General features: G+C 39.1%; 1 protein-coding gene and 1 pseudogene across 7 annotated transcripts in view; one reads left to right on the top strand and one right to left on the bottom strand.

Annotated features, from left to right (window-relative positions):
• Nucleotides 1-16,982, bottom strand: part of LOC309856284 (conserved oligomeric Golgi complex subunit 2-like) — a 33,588-nt gene that overhangs the window by 12,143 nt on the left and 4,463 nt on the right. For all 6 annotated transcript variants that reach the window (XR_014307130.1, XR_014307131.1, XM_082717229.1 and 3 more), the window contains exons 2-3: nt 2,238-2,399; nt 1,023-1,085 (exon numbers count right to left, since the gene is read on the bottom strand). Coding sequence is in view for 4 of the 6 variants with exons in the window: in XM_082717229.1 (XP_082573355.1) it covers nt 1,023-1,085; nt 2,238-2,399 (225 nt within the window). In the remaining 2 variants the exon portion in view is untranslated. The remainder of the gene's footprint in view (nt 1-1,022; nt 1,086-2,237; nt 2,400-16,982) is intronic.
• LOC309855992 (rRNA-processing protein FCF1 homolog pseudogene) lies at nt 15,472-16,547 on the top strand (annotated as a pseudogene). The gene has a single exon. The product of its transcript is annotated as an rRNA-processing protein FCF1 homolog pseudogene (transcript).

Below are 16,982 nucleotides of genomic sequence, written 5' to 3' on the forward strand. Positions count from 1 at the left end.
TCCAAGGAAAAGTACCTTTAACAAGATTTTGTAAAATTCAAATGAGACATAAACCATGGAAAGTATTGGCTACCTCAAGGCACAACTCAAGATTTTTACCTCTTTCATGAACTCTTTCCTGCCTGCCCCTCCCCTAGGCTTCTCAGCACTGATATTTCTGTTACTCTGCATTTTTTTTGGTTCTAACCATGTATTGTGTCTTCCCTTAAATTATGTTCTCCTTATATTCTCTCTAGGATGCAGGCACTGTCTTAGGGGAGGGATGCACGAGGCCACTCATGCTAGAGGAGACACACAAGGAAGGATAGTGTCGTTTATGACAAGTTTACGACAGGGCATCAGAACGGACAGAGGCCGGAAGCCAGGGCACCAGACACAGATAGGGGGGGCGGGGGGGGGAGACAGGGCAGCACAGTTTTCTGTTAGAAGTGATGCCACAACTCCCCCTCCACTGTTCACCCAGGTGGAGTTCCTATTCCCAATGGCTTAGAGGTGGGGAGTCCCATTCCCACAACAGAGCTTTTTCTGAGAGAACATGCAAATGTAACATTTATTAAGTATGACATTTTATTTATATTATCCTTCAGTTCCATTAGGGATTACACAGTTTTTGTAGATCAGCCCAGGAACCTAACCACACGTAGATTACGTGGCGCGGGAGGGGGATATTTACAAGATTACAAACTGTTAAAATACAAGTCATTCGTAAGTTAGAAACCACTTACATATGACCAAAGTGGCATTAATAAGTTGAATTTGGAAATACGCTTCCTCTCCCCTGACATTTTAAGGTTGTCTACTCTGAGAATATATCTTCTTCAAATCGAACATTTTTTTTAGGTTTCTGGCATATGCAAAAACAAAATCATTTACAACTCTTCTGAAGGTGAATATTATAATCATGAACCGTTAAAATACAACCACCAGTTCCACCAAACTAACAGATGAAAAGAATTCTTAGAGAAAAGCCGAGGAGGACAACAGGCGTCACAGCAGGCTGTTTTCATTAATTGGGGACTTACCAGAACTTCTCGTAACTGTCCCAAAGGCACAGAAAGTTGATTGAGGGCTTTGTCCATGCCAACCTAAAGGCAAAACCAGGTTGGCACAAACACATCATGATAAGGAGTAATAGTGACGTATCTATTTAACGATCAAAGCAGTACCAGATTTAAGTTATTTTTTTGGCACAACCGTATTTTGCTACATAACTAGCTAAACAACAGAAGTGTTATTTGGCCATTAATGTTGTTCATAGAATATGAAAAAATTCTGTTGAAATACATGAAACTATAAAAATAAGGGAAGTCATGAGAAACGAAAGTTTCCTTAAGAACAATTTGCCTTTAGATGACATTTTAAATGAAAGTGAAAAATTTTCACAGAAGGTGAACAGTTCTCTGTCTGTAATTGATGATACTCAGCCAGCTGATGTGAAAGTCTGACGGGCTACGTCTCTCTTAAACATTATTATAAGCCTCGAGAAAAATAGAAATTAAACAGAAGTAAAATTTTCTAGGTTTTTAATCCTATTGGGATATTTATCTTAGTGGTATATTTCCCAAAAGCAAATGTGCATCATTAATTTTAATGCTTCTTGAAATTCCCACGGAGCTGCAACTTTCTGTGCTTCTCTGGACAAACAGATTTAAAACAAAATGAAGCATCAATAAGGAGACTTTTCTGCCAAGTAACAAAATTCAACATTTCTAAACGGCTTTTACAAACAATTGATAAGCTCACTGCAAATCATCCTTCTATTTTTATAAAACCAAACTTTTAAAATATCAATATTGGCCAATGTTCCCTCAACCTAGCTCTCGCTAACAGATATACCTGGAAGTAAATTAAACATTGTAAGAGTGGTGGACATTTGCTCCTACAAATTAGTCTAAATCAAGGAAGACTTCAGGGTAATCACTTAGCAACTAATAAAACAACCCCTTGGATATTATTATCCTTTACTTTTCACTGTTGACTAATGAATTTGAAACATAATCAAACTAGAGCAACCTTAAATAAATAAAAACTAAAACAAACAAAAAAATGTATTCCAAAAAGTTTAGTTCTTTTATTAATGAAATTGGTAATTTCTTCAAGTTTCTGGTGGGGTTGGTGGGGTAATCAACTGAAAGGTTTCTAAAAAATCTGCCCTTTTAATAAATATGAAGGAGAGAGAAAGTGTGTGTGTGTGTGTGTGTGTGTGTGTGTGTAGGACTTGTGAATTTCAGGTTTACCAAGTTTGTGGAAAGGTTGACAAAATCTGCATTATCCTTGTTGATGAGCTCGACCATGCCTATTTTAAGAAGTTTATAGTAGAGTTCCAGATCTCCTCTTAGTTCCTCCAGCTGGACACGCTTCCTATAGTCAGACAAAAAGTGATCGACGTCGAAATCTTCCTGAAAATCAAACCAGAAAGAAAAAATGATTGCACTGATACCACATTTTACATAGAAAAATAAGATCAGAGAAAGAATAAGAGGCCATATTACTGCAGGGGGACACACACAGGGACATCAGGGGGTCTGCTCACTTCCTAAGATTATGGGAAAGGGGGCCCCTCACCAAGACCATTCTCTCCTGTTGCCTAATTCTACAGGCATTTTATTTCTTTTAATTATACATTTCAAAGAGGCTCTTCTCAAAATAGAAACAGCTTTTTGTTCTTAATTTTAAAAGTAACAAATGTTCACTGTCAAACTTTCAACCAACCAAGAAATACTTATGTAAGAGAGAGAGAAAAAAAAAATCACCCACTCTCTAATGCTCTGCAGTTGAGCACTGTTAATGTTTATTTTTCTTCACTATTTAACACAGCGATTCACATCCTTCCAGACTTTGTTTTGGTCTTTCTCTTTACTTTTTTTTTCTTTTTTAAGATTTTATTTATTTGAGAGAGAGAGAGACGGAGAGAACAAGTGGGAGGAGGGGCAGAGGGAGAAGCCGGCTGGCTCTCTGCTGAGCTGGGAGCCTGATGCCAGGGTTCATTCCAAGACCCTGAAATCAAGACCTCAACCGAAGGCAGACGCTTAACTGACTGAGCCACCCAGGTGCCCTAGTCTTTCTCTTTAAAATATAAATTACTTTTGGGGTGCCTGGCTGGTTCAGTGGGTTAAGGCCTCTGTCTTTAGCTCAGGTCATGACCCAGGGTTATGGGTTCAAGCCTCGCATTGGGCTTTCTGCTCAGCAGGGAGCCTGCTTCTGTCTCTCTCTCTCTGCCTGCCTCTCTGCCTACTTGTGATCTCTGTCTGTCAAATAAATAAATAATTTTTTAAAAAATAAATAGCAATTACTTTTTAAAGAAACTGACATATAATGCACACATGTTAGTTTCAGGCGTACAACATAAAAATTCCATATTTTTATCTGTTGTAAAATGATCACCCTAAGACTAGTTAACATCCATCACCAAACATACACATTTTTTTCTTGTGCTAAGAACTCTTAAGCTTTAGCAACTTTAAATATATAATAATATAGGGCACCTGGGTAGCTCAGTGAGTTAAGCCCTCTGCCTTCGGCTCAGGTCATGATTCCAGGGTCCTGGGATCGAGCCCCACATCAGGCTCTCTCCTCAGCAGGGAGCCTGTTTCCTTCTCTCTCTCTGCCTGCCTCTCTTCCTACTTGTGATCTCTATCAAATAAATAAATAAAATCTTAAAAATATATATATATTATATATATATATATATATATATATATATATATATAATATAGTATGCAGCCATCAAAAGAAATGAAATCTTGCCATGTGCAATGACGTGGATGGAACTAGAGGGTATGCTGAGTGAAATAATCAGAGAAAGACAATTATCATACCATCTCCCTGATATGAGGAATTTGAGAGGCAAAGTGGGGGGTGTGGGGGTAGGGAAGGAAAAAAAATGAAACAAGATTGGATTAGGAGGGGGGCACCTGGGTGGCTCAGTGGGTTAAAGCCTCTGCCTTCGGCTCAGGTCATGATACCAGGGTCCTGGGATCGAGCCCCACATCGGGCTCTCTGCTCAGCGGGGAGCCTGCTTCCTCCTCTCTCTCTGCCTGCCTCTCTGCCTACTTGTGATCTCTGTCTGTCCAATAAATAAATAAAATCTTAAAAAAAAAAGATTGGATTGGGAGGGAGACAAACCATAAGAGACTCTTACTTAATCTCACAAAACAAACTGAGGGTTGCTGGGGGTAGGGGTGTAGGGAGAGGGTGGTGGGGTTGTGGACATTGGGGAAGGTATGTACTATGGTGAGTGCTGGGAAGTGTGTAAGCCTGACAATTCACAGACCTGTAACCCTGGGGCTAATAATACATATTTCTAATAAAAAATAATAAAATAAATATACAATAATACACAGTATTATTTACTACAGTCACTATGATGTACATTACATCCCCAGGGCTTATCTTATTAACTGGAAGTTTATACTACTGGACCCCTTCATCTATTTCCTCCACAACCTCGCCTCTGGCAACCACCAATCTGTTCTCTATGACTTCATTTTGTTTTGTTTTTTAGATTCCACATATGAGGGAGATCATACAGTATTTCTCTTTCTCTGTCTGACTTATTTCACTCAGCACAATATCCTCAAGGTCCATCCATGTTGTTGCAAATGGCAAGACTTCCTTCTTTTTATGGTTGAGTAATATTCCATCGTATACACACACATTTTCTTTATCCATTCACCCCGTTGGTGGACTCTTTAGTTATTTCCAAGTCTTGGTTGTTGTAAATACTGCAAAACTCACTACCGTGAGTGTGAGTCTTGCTGGCCACTAGAGCCAGGTGATCTAGAGGTATACCCTGGGTACCAACTGCAAACCTCGGGGCATCATACGAGCATTCAAGCTCCTTTCCAGGAGATACCAGAAAGCAGAAGCGAGGCAGAGGGACAGCGCAAAGAGGGTACCCATCAGCTCCATCTTTGGAGAATACCTTACTAGGCTCCTAGATCCATGTTAAATTAGATGCCTGCCCCTCAGGGCTTTAAGATAAGCAAATGAGCCTCTTTCACAGAAATCTGAATGCATTTCAGTCTGCTGCTTCTGTGCTGAGTTCCAGGGTGGGTCAGTCTACAGGCGCGACTGCTTTAAGAACTCTTTCTCAGTTTGCTATAGCCTTGTGGGTCTCATGGGTGCAAGCTCTGATGGCTTTCAAAGCTGGATGTTTTGGGGTCTTGTCTCTTAGATGTATGTCTTGAAAGTTGGAGTGCCAGAAGTGGGGCTCAAACCGTTTGCTCCTCAGGGAGAAGCCTGGGGTTGTGAGTACCCTCCCAATCCCAGGTCGCTGTACCTGGTACCCCGGTAGGCTTATATGCTTAGAGGCAATAAATTACTATCTACTTCCCCGGTGACTCTGCTACTCCATGACCTGTTTAGTCAGCAAGAATCAAATGTGATGATTCCCAAACTACTTAAGGACACCTACACTTACTTCGTAATTATATAGCTTCATTAAACACTATGTAAACCAACAAAATATGACTGCCAAAAAAAAAAATCACTGTTCTTTTGAAAACTAACACAGCTACTTTGGAAAGATTTGATACAAAGAAATCAATAAGAAAATTTTTGCTAAGTTAGGTATGGGTGAGATGACCACGTACCAGGTAGGGAGGGAGTGATCACAGGATTCTGAAACTGAATGCAAAAAAAAGACAACATAGAAAGCTTTTTTAAAAAAGATTCTTTTTATTTATTTGAGACACAGAAAGACAATATGAGCAGGGAAAGGGGCAATGGGAGAAGGAGATTCCCTACTGTACAGGGAGCCCAATGCGGGACTCCATCCCAGGACCCCGGTGTCATGACCTGAACCGAAGGTAGATGCCTAACCTATTGAGCGACCCGAGTGCTGTGATAACTCAGAAATCTAATCTGCAGGCCAGTTTCCAGAGAAAAGACCTGGCACTGTTTCAATGGAGAATAAATGTACATATATTTTTTCCAAATAAAATGCTAAAAACTGTATGTACCATTCCCTAAGAGTACTTGTTTAAACTGACTTTCTTAGTTAATCAACCAAAGACTGACCCTGCTAGTGTCGGAGAGAAGGACTTCATACCAAACCGTAATTTCACAGTCATCTACAGAAAGCCACCTGCTTCTTACACTGGTGACCAAATTAGCCTGGACCTTTCTCTCCAGAGAACATCTCAGACCTTACATCATAGTTATGTAGTACATCACGGGAGGGGGTCTCGGTTCATAATCCTGGCCATCCTACTCACCAACTGTATACCTTTAGGGCGATCACTTTCCCTGCCTCAGTTACACATTGTTGAAGTTCTTGAACTTCATGATGGCATTCTAAATTGTATAACTGGGGTGCCTATGTGGCTCAGTTGGTTAAGCTTCTGCCTTTGGCTCAGGTCATGATCCCAGTCTCTTGGGTTTGAGTTCCACATCAGGCGCTCTGCTGAGCAAGGAGCCTGCTTCTCCCTCTGTCCCTTCCTCCTGCTCCCACACTCTCTCACTCTCAAATAAAATCTTAAATAAATAAATAAATCATATAACTTAGCCTCAGTGAACAAATGCTATTAGGTAATATTAGTACTCAACTTACCATTTATGCATTTGTTCTCAGATAAACAAAAGCTGCATAACACACATGACTAAATAACTCGGAACATCTGTGAATACTGGGTTAGGCAGCGTTTGCTGTGAAAAGCAAACCCAAACTCTCAATGCCATAATAGAGACCCATTTCACTTAACCAAGAATGGTTTTACTACTTTAGGAATGGTTTTACTTTATAGTGTAGATTTCCCAAGTATTCAAAAAGAAAGTATTTACAACCCATACATTTATGGTCAACTGATTTTTCACAAGGATGCCAAGACCATTTAATGGGGGGAAAACAGTCTTTTTGAGTGCCTACTACTGGGACAAGTGAATATCTACATGCAAAAGGATGAACTTGGAAGAGCAACTTCACACATACACAAAAATATAATTCAAAATGGATCAAAGATTTAAATGTAAGAGTAAAAACTGTAACACTCAGAGAAAACAGGTGAAAATCTGTATGACTTTGGATTGGGAAAAGCTTTCTTAGACATGATACACAAAGCAATAAGAAATATTAGATAAGCTGAACTTGATCAAAATAAAAACTTTCATGTGTCAAAGGACACTACGGAGAACGTGAAAAGACAACCCACAGAATGGGAGAGAGTATCTGCAAATCATTTGTCTGACAAGGACCTAATAAACAGAATATGCAAATATACTCTTAGAACTCAACAACAAAAGGACAAATAACCTAATTTAAAAACAAGCCAAAGACTTTTGAATAGACATTTCTCCAAAGATGATACACAGACAGTCAAGAGCACATGTCGGGATGTTCGACATCCTTAGTAATGGGGGAAATGTGAATCAAAAGCACATGCAGATGCCACGTCACACCCACTAGGACAACTATGGTAAAATAAGAAAAAGAAAAAGAAAAAAAAAAGAAGAAGAAAAGTGCTGGCAAGAAGGCGGAGAAGCGGGAACCCTCCTGTATTGTCGGTGAGAATGTAAAATAGTGTGGCTAAGGCAGCAAACAGCTCGGTAGCTCCTCAAGAAGTTACACACGTACAATTACCCAGCAGTTCTACGTCTAGGGGTATGACACCGACAGAACTGACAACAGATGTTCCTGCCACAACCTGTACATGAATGTGCACAGCAGCGCTGCTCGTAACAGCCAAATGAGTATATACTCAACATCCATCAACTGATGAATGGATACATAAAATGTGGAAGAGCCTCTTACATAACCATAAAAAGGAATAAACTGTTACATGCTACAACACGAGTAAGTCTGAAAACATTCTACTCTCAGGTTAAAGGAAGCCAGACACAAGAGGTCACGTGTCATACAATTCCACTGATAGGAGATGTTCCAGAAAAGGCAAATCCATAAAAACAGAAAGTAGATTCATGATTGCCAGGGAATAAGGCGAGGGGAGAATTGGAACTAAGAGGTTTATTTTTCGGGTGATGGAAGCATTCTGGAATTAGACAGAAGTGACGTATGTACCATATACACATGAAATATACTAAAAACCAGAGAAGAGTACACTTTCAAATGGCAACTATTATGCTTTGTGAATTATATTTTGATGAAAAATGAAACAACTTAAATATCAACAAGTTAAATGCTAGGATACATTAAAAAAAATCCAAAGTAACACTAATCACAGGAACAATGGAGTAGCTACATGAATTTCAAACAAAGCAGATTTCAGAGAAGGAAAACTATCAGGCATAAAGAGCAGCATTACATAATGATAAAGAAATCGACTGACCAAGAAGACACAATTATCCTTAACGTATGTGTGCCTGATCAACACAGGTGAGACACAACCTAACAGAACTGCAGGGAGAAATAAACAATTCCATTATCACAGCTGGTGACTTCAACACTTCTCCATCAGTAATGGGCTGATCCAGCAGCAGGGCAACAAGGATCTGACAGATGTGGACATTCAGTCCAGACATGGCACACTCAACACCACCATCAATTACCGTACAACAGACATACACAGACAATTTCACCCAGTAATAGTGCAACACACATTCTTAAGCTCATATGGAACACTCATCAAGACAGAATAATTCTGGGCCACAAAACACAACAAATTTTTAAAAATAAAAATTATACCAAGTATGTTCTCAGACCACAATGGAATTAAAAATCAGTAACAGAAGATAGCTGAAGAAGTCCAAAATACATGGAGATTAAATGACACACTTCTAAATGACAGGAGACCAGTCTCAACAAAATACAATGTAGCAAAATGTGTGGAATGCTGCTTAAAGGGAAAATACAGTACTGAATGCAAATATTAGAAAAAAAAAGATTAAAGTCAATAATCTAAGCTTCCATTTTAGACAACAACGACAAATATCAAATCTAAAGTAAGGAGGGGCTCCTGGGTGGTTCAGTTGGTTAATCATCTGCCTTTGGCTCAGGACATGGTCCTAGGGTCCTGGGACAGAGCCCTGCATCAGAGCTTCCTGCTCAGGGAGGCTGCATCTCCCTCTCCCATTCCTCCTGCCTGTATTCCCTCTCTCACGGACTCTCTCTGTCTCAAATAAAATCATAAAAAAAAAAAACCCTAAAGGAAGTAGAAAAAAATAAAAATTAGAGCAGAAATCAATGTAATTAAAACCAGGATTTTTTTTTTAAATCAATAAACCCCAAGTCTGTTTCTTTGAAAACATCAATAAAACAGATACACCCTTAGCCAGGCAAACAAAGAAAAAAAGGTAAAAGACATAAATTACTAATATCAGATGAAAGAAGGGAGGGCTACTGCTAACAATCCCAATCACTGTAAATTCAACCAAACATTTATGGAATACTACACAATTCTCTAAAATCTCTTCCAGAAAGTAAAACTACAAGGAATACTTTCTAAATCATTCTAGGAGATCATTATTACCCTGACACCAAAACCAATACTACAAGAAAAGAAACTACAAACTAGTATCTCTCATGAACACAGACACAAAAACCTTCAACAAAAATTATCAAATAAAAGCAAACACTATATTAAAAAATTATACACCCCGATCATGTAGGATTTATTCCAGGTATGCAACATTAGAAAATCAATGTGATCCATCATATCAACAGAAAAAAAATCACATGATCATATCAATGAAGGGAGGAAAAAAAGCATTTAACAAAATCCACACCTCTTCATTATTAACCCTCAGGAAACTAGGAATAGGAGGACTTCCTCAACTTGATAAGAATGTCTCCAAAAATCCACAGCTAACATGATATTAATACTGAGAAAATAGAAGACAGGGAATCAAGGCAAGGATATCCCTCCTACTACTACTATTCAATACTATACTGGAAGGCCAAACTAATGAAATAAGGTAAGAAAAGGAAACAAAAAGTATACAACCTGGGAAAGAATAAAACTTTGTTCACAGATGACATGACTGTCTACAGAAAATACAAAGACTTCACACCCCACACCCACACCCTCCTGAAACTAGTCAAGTGATTATAGCAAGATTGCATGATACACAGTTAAAATACAGAAGTCAATTGCTTTCCAATGATGTATCAGACAAAGGGCCAGTATTCAACATTTATAAAGAGTTTATCAAACTCAACATCCAAAAAACAAAAAAATCCACTCAAGAAATGGACAGAAGACATGAACAGACCAAAGAAGACATCCAAATGGCCAACAGACACATGAAAAAGGGCTCCACATCACTCAGCATCAGGGAAATACAAATCAAAACCACAATGAGACACCACCTTACATCAGTCAAAATGGCTAAAATTAACAAGTCAGGAAACAACAGATGTTGGCAAGGATGTGGAGAAAGGGGAATTGTCCTACACTGTTGGTGGGAATGCAACTCTGGAAAACAGTATGGAGGCTCCTCAAAAAGTTAAAAATGTAACAACCCAACGACTTAGCAATTGCCCTATTAGATGTTTATGCAAAGTACACAAACTGATTTGAAGGGGCAAAAGCACCCCAATGTTTATAGTCAAACTATTGAAAGAGCCCAGATGTCCATCAACAGATGAATGGATAAAGAAGATGTGGTGTACACACACACACACACACACACATTACTCAGCCATCAAAAAGAACAAAATCTTGCCATTTGCAAGGACATGGATGGAACTAGAGGAAGACAAATACCATATAGTTTCAGTCACATGTGGAACTTAAGAAACAACAGATGAATATAGGAGAAGGGAAGGAAAAATAGAAACAGACAGGGAGGCAAATCACAAGAGACTTAACTACAGGAAACAAACTGAGGGTTACTGGAGAGGGGAAAGTTGGGGTAACTGGGTGAGGGTTATTAAGGAGGGCACTTGTTGGGATGAGCTCTGGGTGTTGTATGCAACCAATGAATCACGAAATTCTAACCATGAAACTAAAGGTACACTATATGTTAATGAGATTGAATTTTAATTAAAAAATTTAAAAAGTCAATTGCTTTCGTATATACCAGCAATGTACAAGTGGAATTTGAAGTTAAAAACACAAGACCATTTACATTAGCATACCAAAAAAAATTAATACTTAGGTGCAAATCTAACGAAATATGCACAAGATCTATGTGAGAAAAAGTATACAATTCTGATGAAAGACAACAAGCAAGGTAAGATGTGAAGTGGAAAGAAAGTCCATAATCTTGGGGAAGAACACTCAATACTGTTGAGAGGTCAGTTCTTCCCAAACTGATCGACAGACTCAATGCAATCCCAATCAAAATGCCAGGAAGTTATTCTGTGGATACCAACATGTTGACTCTAAAATTTGCATGGAAAACTGGAAAACCAAGAGTCCCAGAGTAGTCAACAAAATATTAAAGAGCGGGGAAAAAAAGGAAATTGAGGATTGCCACCACCCAATCTCAAGACTTACTATTAAAGCTATAGTGATTAAGACAGAAGGTGCCTGGCAAGAGACAGGTGCTTGGAACAGAGTGGAGAGCCCAGAAAAACATCCACACACACAGGCAAAGGCAACTCAATGGCAAGGACAGTCTTCAACAAATGGAACTGAACAATGGGACATTGATAAGAAAAAACAAACAAATAAAAAGAATAAAAACAAACTTTTCACACCTTTCACAAAACCTAAACATAAAATGCAAAACTTCTTAAAGATGACATAAGAAAAAATGTAGGGATCCTTGGATTTGGCAATGACTTTTCAGATATAAAACCAAAAGCATGATCTACGAAAGAAAAAATTGATGAGAGGGACTTTGTTAAAATTAAACTTCTCTGTAAGACACTGTTAAGAGAATGAAAAGACGGGACACCTGGGTGGCTCAGTTGGTTAAGCAGCTGCCTTCGGCTCAGGTCATGATCCCAGCGTCCTGGGATCGAGTCCCACATTGGGATCCTTGCTCCGCAGGGAGCCTGCTTCTCCCTCTGACTCTGCCTTCCACTCTGACTGCCTGTGCTCCTTCTCGCTCGCTCTCTCTCTGACAAATAAATAAGTAAAATCTTAAAAAAAAAAAAAAGAGAGAGAGAGAGAGAGAATGAAAAGACCAGTCACAGAGTAAATATCTGCAAAACACATCCATGGTAAAGGACTTAAAATAAGAAATATAATATAAAGATGTCTTAGTAGCAACAAGAAATCAAACCTAATTTAAAAATGTGAAAAGAGCGGTGGCTGGGAAACCCAGTCAGTTAAGCATCTGCCTTTAGCTCAGGCCCTGGGACTGAACCCCACATTGGGCCCCCGGCTCAGCGAGGAGCCTGCTTTTTTCCCTCTCCCGCTGCCTGCTGCTACCTCTCCGTGTGCTTGTGCTGTTAATAAATAAATAGAATCTTTAAAAAAGAAAAAAAAGGATCTGAAAAGATGCTCAACTTTGTATGTCATTAAGAAATTGCAATTTTTTAAATATTTATTTATTTGACAGAGAGAGAGATCACAAGTAGGCAGAGAGGCAGGCAGAGAGAGGGGGGAAAGCAGGCTCTCCACTGAGCGGGGAGCCTGATGTGGGGCTTGATCCCAGGACCCTGAGATCATGACCTGAGCCGAAGGCATAGGCTTAACCCACTGAGCCACCCAGGTGCCCCAAAGAAATTGCAAATTTAAACAAGGTACTATTACATATCACGTAGAATATAAAAAATCCAAAGCACTAGTAATACCAAATGCTAGCAAGGATTTGGGACAACCGAACTCTCATTCACTGTTTGGTCAGAATGCAAAATGGGAGGCACTGTGTGAGACAGCTTGGCAGTTTCTCACAGAACTAAACACATTCTCACTATAAGATCAGTAATTGTGCTACTTTGTATTTACCCAAAAGAGCTTAAAACTAGTGTCCACACAAAAACCTGCACATGGATGTTTGCAGCAGCTTTATTCTCTGAAGTACCAAAACTTGGAAGCAATCCAAATATCCTTCAGTAGGTGAACAGGTACACTGTGCCACACCCACACAATGGATTATTCGACAATTAAAAGATGAATTATTAAGCCACAAGACTTCGAAGAACCTTAAATGCATTTTGCTAAGTGAAAGACCAGTCTCAAAGGCTAAATACTATATGATTCCAACTCTATGGCATTCTGGAAAAGGTAAAAATTAACCAACATTTTTATTTTTATTTATTTTTTAGGTCATCTCTATACCCAATGTGGTGGCTAGAACTCACAACCCCGAGATCAAGAGTCAGATGCCCTAGCAACTAAGCCAGCCAGGTGCCTCTGAAAAGGTAAAACTCTAGACAGTAAAAAGATCCCGGGCTGAGGGGTGAGCGAGGAGGGTGCAGAGAGAGGAGAAGAAACAAATAGATGAGGTACAGGGGTTTTCAAGGTAATGAAACTAGGCTGTAAGATACCAACAGTAGGTAAATAACATTATACATTTGTCAAAACCCACAGAACTATAGAAAGAGGAGTGAACCCTAATGTAAACCATGGATTTTAATTAATACTGTATCAATGCTGGTTCATCAGTTGTAACACATGTACCACAACAATGTAATACATTAATAATAGCAGATAGTGAAGTTAGAAGAAAAATATCTTCTCTTTGTACTCAGGGGTATTTCCTGTCTGAACCCAGTTAAAGTACAAATCCCCCAAAAGGCCAGAAGTTGGGAGATCACAAGAGGTGTTGGAACACAGGAAAATAAATGAGCAAACCAGACAAGCTGCAGGTAATTAAGAACCATTAACCATGAGAGAAGCAGTGACATCACTCAAAATTAAAACCAAGTAGAGTTTAAAAGTTTAGCTACTTTACTAACTAGCTGCAATCAGGGATGGCAAACAAAGACTAATTCAAAGTAACCTGGGAATTAATCATTTAAAACTTACCAATAATCTGAAATTAGTAGCTTTAATGCTATGAAAATTACATGAAATTTGGAAAGATTGAAGTTCTCTAAGCTGCCAAGAAGTAAAACACTCCTTCCCAGATACATGGACTTATAAAATCACTATATACTATCTCCACGATAAGCAGAATCCCCCAGAACCATCACTCTGTAATGATGAGAAGTCCTAAGAGGACATATGAAATTTATGAGCTCTGCCCCGAAACATGTCCCATTTCATCGAGACAAAAAACCAAAATAGTTAAGCACTAATCTGCACACTACATAGGGGTTGAAAGACATAGAAAGTTTGTGTGAGCTCACGTATGTGTGTGTTTCCAACCATTCTTGAAAACAATGGACAACAGAGATGAATAAATGTCCCTGTATATCCCATAAATATTCCTCAAATATTTATCATGCAACTCCAGCTCTGCTCTAAGACCTGGGGACACAGTCATGAAAAGAAAAGACAAGACAAGGTCTCTGCTTTTAAGGTGCAGATATTCTAATGCAGAAATGAGAAAATAAATATGTAAACAAACATTATATTAATGAACAGTGATCAAATAGCGATTAATGAATAGTGATCACAGCTAAAAAGAAAACAGGACACAGTAAAGGTCTGAGTGACAAATGGGATGTATTTTAACTTGGATGAACCAGGAAATATAGAACAATGAGTTGAGATCCAAATGACACAAAGGAGCTAGGCACAAGAAGTGTGGGAAGAGTGTTCCTGCCCAAGGTATCAGCATGTATACAAAAATGTCCTTGGAGCTCTTCCCTCCAGCCCCTGCTCTCAAATCTCTGACCCAGCTAGGTGGGGACATAATCTAGGACTTGTGTCTCCCAAAACTCATTCTAAATGTTTGTTCAGTGACTAAATTATTCAAGCTTGAGAAATTAAAAACATATGCTAACAAGATCTTTCCACCATCTACAGAGAGATCATCTTAAAAGCATCATGAAATAGTAACACTGAAATTCTAAAAAGCTTCTGTTCTAACATTTTAATCAATTTTATATCAAACTCCTTTGTTGAATTTATATACTCATTTGACATATTTATGAAGAGACAAGAAAAAAAAAAACAAACCTTACATTCTGCAAATGTATTTATCCATCTAACAAATATTTGAGTACCTAATTAAACTCTGTTCCAGCTGATTTCTTCTCTTTATCTCTTTTTTCCCCTCAATTTAACACCAATCATAACCTATGTAGGCTTTTAGTTTGCTTTTCAAAATTAATTTCTTGAGCTATTTAAAGGAATTATCCAGTGCTAGAGTTCTCAACACTGGTCACACATTAGAATCACTTAAGGAACTTTTTTTTTTAAAGATTTTATTTATTTATTTGACACAGAGAGAGAGATCACAAGTAGGCAGAGAGGGATGGAATCATGCTCCACGCTGAGCAGAGTGTCCCATGCAGGGCTCGATCCCAGGACCCTGAGACCATGACCTGAGCTGAAGGCAGAAGCTTAACCCTCTGAGCCACTAAGGCACCCCCTCACCTGAGGAACTTAAAAACAAAAAGCCCAAAGGGCACCTGGCTCGTTCAGTCACTGGAGCGTGCAGGTCCTGATCTCAGGGTTGTGAGTTCAAGTCCCATGTTGGGTATAGAGATTACTTAAAAAAAAAAAAAAAAGAAAAAGAAAGAAAGAAAGAGCCCAAGCCCCAGTTTGTGATTAATTTGTTTAAATGTTTCAAGAAATTTGATGCTAAATGTTGTAAGACTAGTTAAATAACAAAAAGATATATTTACATAATACTTCTTGCTCTCAAATTTTGAACAAAGAACTTACTAATAATCAATAACTTAGTAGGCCAACATTTTATTTAAATAAGTTTTATGGTACTACAAAGAGTGAATTAGAAAATCAAAAGCAAGGAGAAATGGGCATGGTGTGAACATGGGGAAGCAAGAGAAAGCAAGCAAGTATGTGACCGGGAAGCGAATGCTTAGCTCTGAGATCCTTCTCCGAGAGAAGGACAGATTAAAACCTAAAAAGAAAGAAAAGAAGGATCCCATGCACTCAAGGAAAGAGAAGTCCCCCAACATCCCTCCTGCTTTTTCCAATATAAACACACAGCTGGGCCGACTTACCACATCCTGGTTGGTACCGACTTTATCAACTTTTCTATTTAGGCCAAACTTGACCGGTCAATGATGGACGGGCTGTGTGCCAAGTGTACCAGTTGTACAACTGACTGTGTAATGGCTGAAACTGAGAAACCGGGGTGCAAGTATCAAGAGGCTCTAAGGATTGCGAAAGAGCCAAGATTCAAACAATTACCACGTACACACAAGACAAACCATGCAGATGACTGCTCAGTACGGAAGTAATTCAGAGTGTTACACTGTGGCATCAGCTGACCCAGACCCAGAAGATTGCTGGAGTTCCCATCATGGACATCTCTAACCATATAGACGACAATGAGCGAATGCCAGATGATGACAGAGCCCCTCACTCCTATGTCTTAATAGAGTTCCTCAGCTCTCCTTTACCAACTTTTCCTGTTGCCAGTTCATACAAGCAATTCTCCTTACCCAGTTCCTCTGTTCTGAGCTATGGCTAAAGACACTCACTTTTTTATGTTTTGAAACTGATTATCTTGTACCATTTTACTTTTTGTTGCATCTTTTTATAAATCAGATGACCGCTCACAAGACAAAAAAAAAAGAAAAGGAATGGAAAGGAAAGATCAAAAGGGAGGACAACAACAACAAAAAAACAGTTCTTTTTTGCCGGGAACCCTTCTTACAAGTGCCAATCAGATAAACTTTATCTGATGTTACATCGTCACAACTCCTCTATCATCAGGGAAAGTAGTTCACATAAGAAAATTTCTCTATAAAATGAGTTCCAGGCTTACATTCCATATTTGGCTAATTAGAATTTCATTAAGATGTCTGTCTCAAACTGATGTGGAAGAGAATGGAATCTTGTCATCAAGACGTGACATCGAACTAAGAACCCACAGGGTAAGCAGTCAGCTCCTGTGATACGAAGACGGCTCCTGGGGATGGGCGACCCGGAGCAACAGTGGCTGACCTGTGGGCCTGCGGCTATCTGCTGTCTGTCACTCTTCCCTCTTCCTCCTCTGTCAGCTGCTATCTCCCGCCCCCGTCAACGAAGTCCACCTCAGACAGCCAT

This window comes from Mustela nivalis, assembly GCF_964662115.1.
Source record: "Mustela nivalis genome assembly, chromosome: X".
NCBI lineage: Eukaryota > Metazoa > Chordata > Mammalia > Carnivora > Mustelidae > Mustela > Mustela nivalis.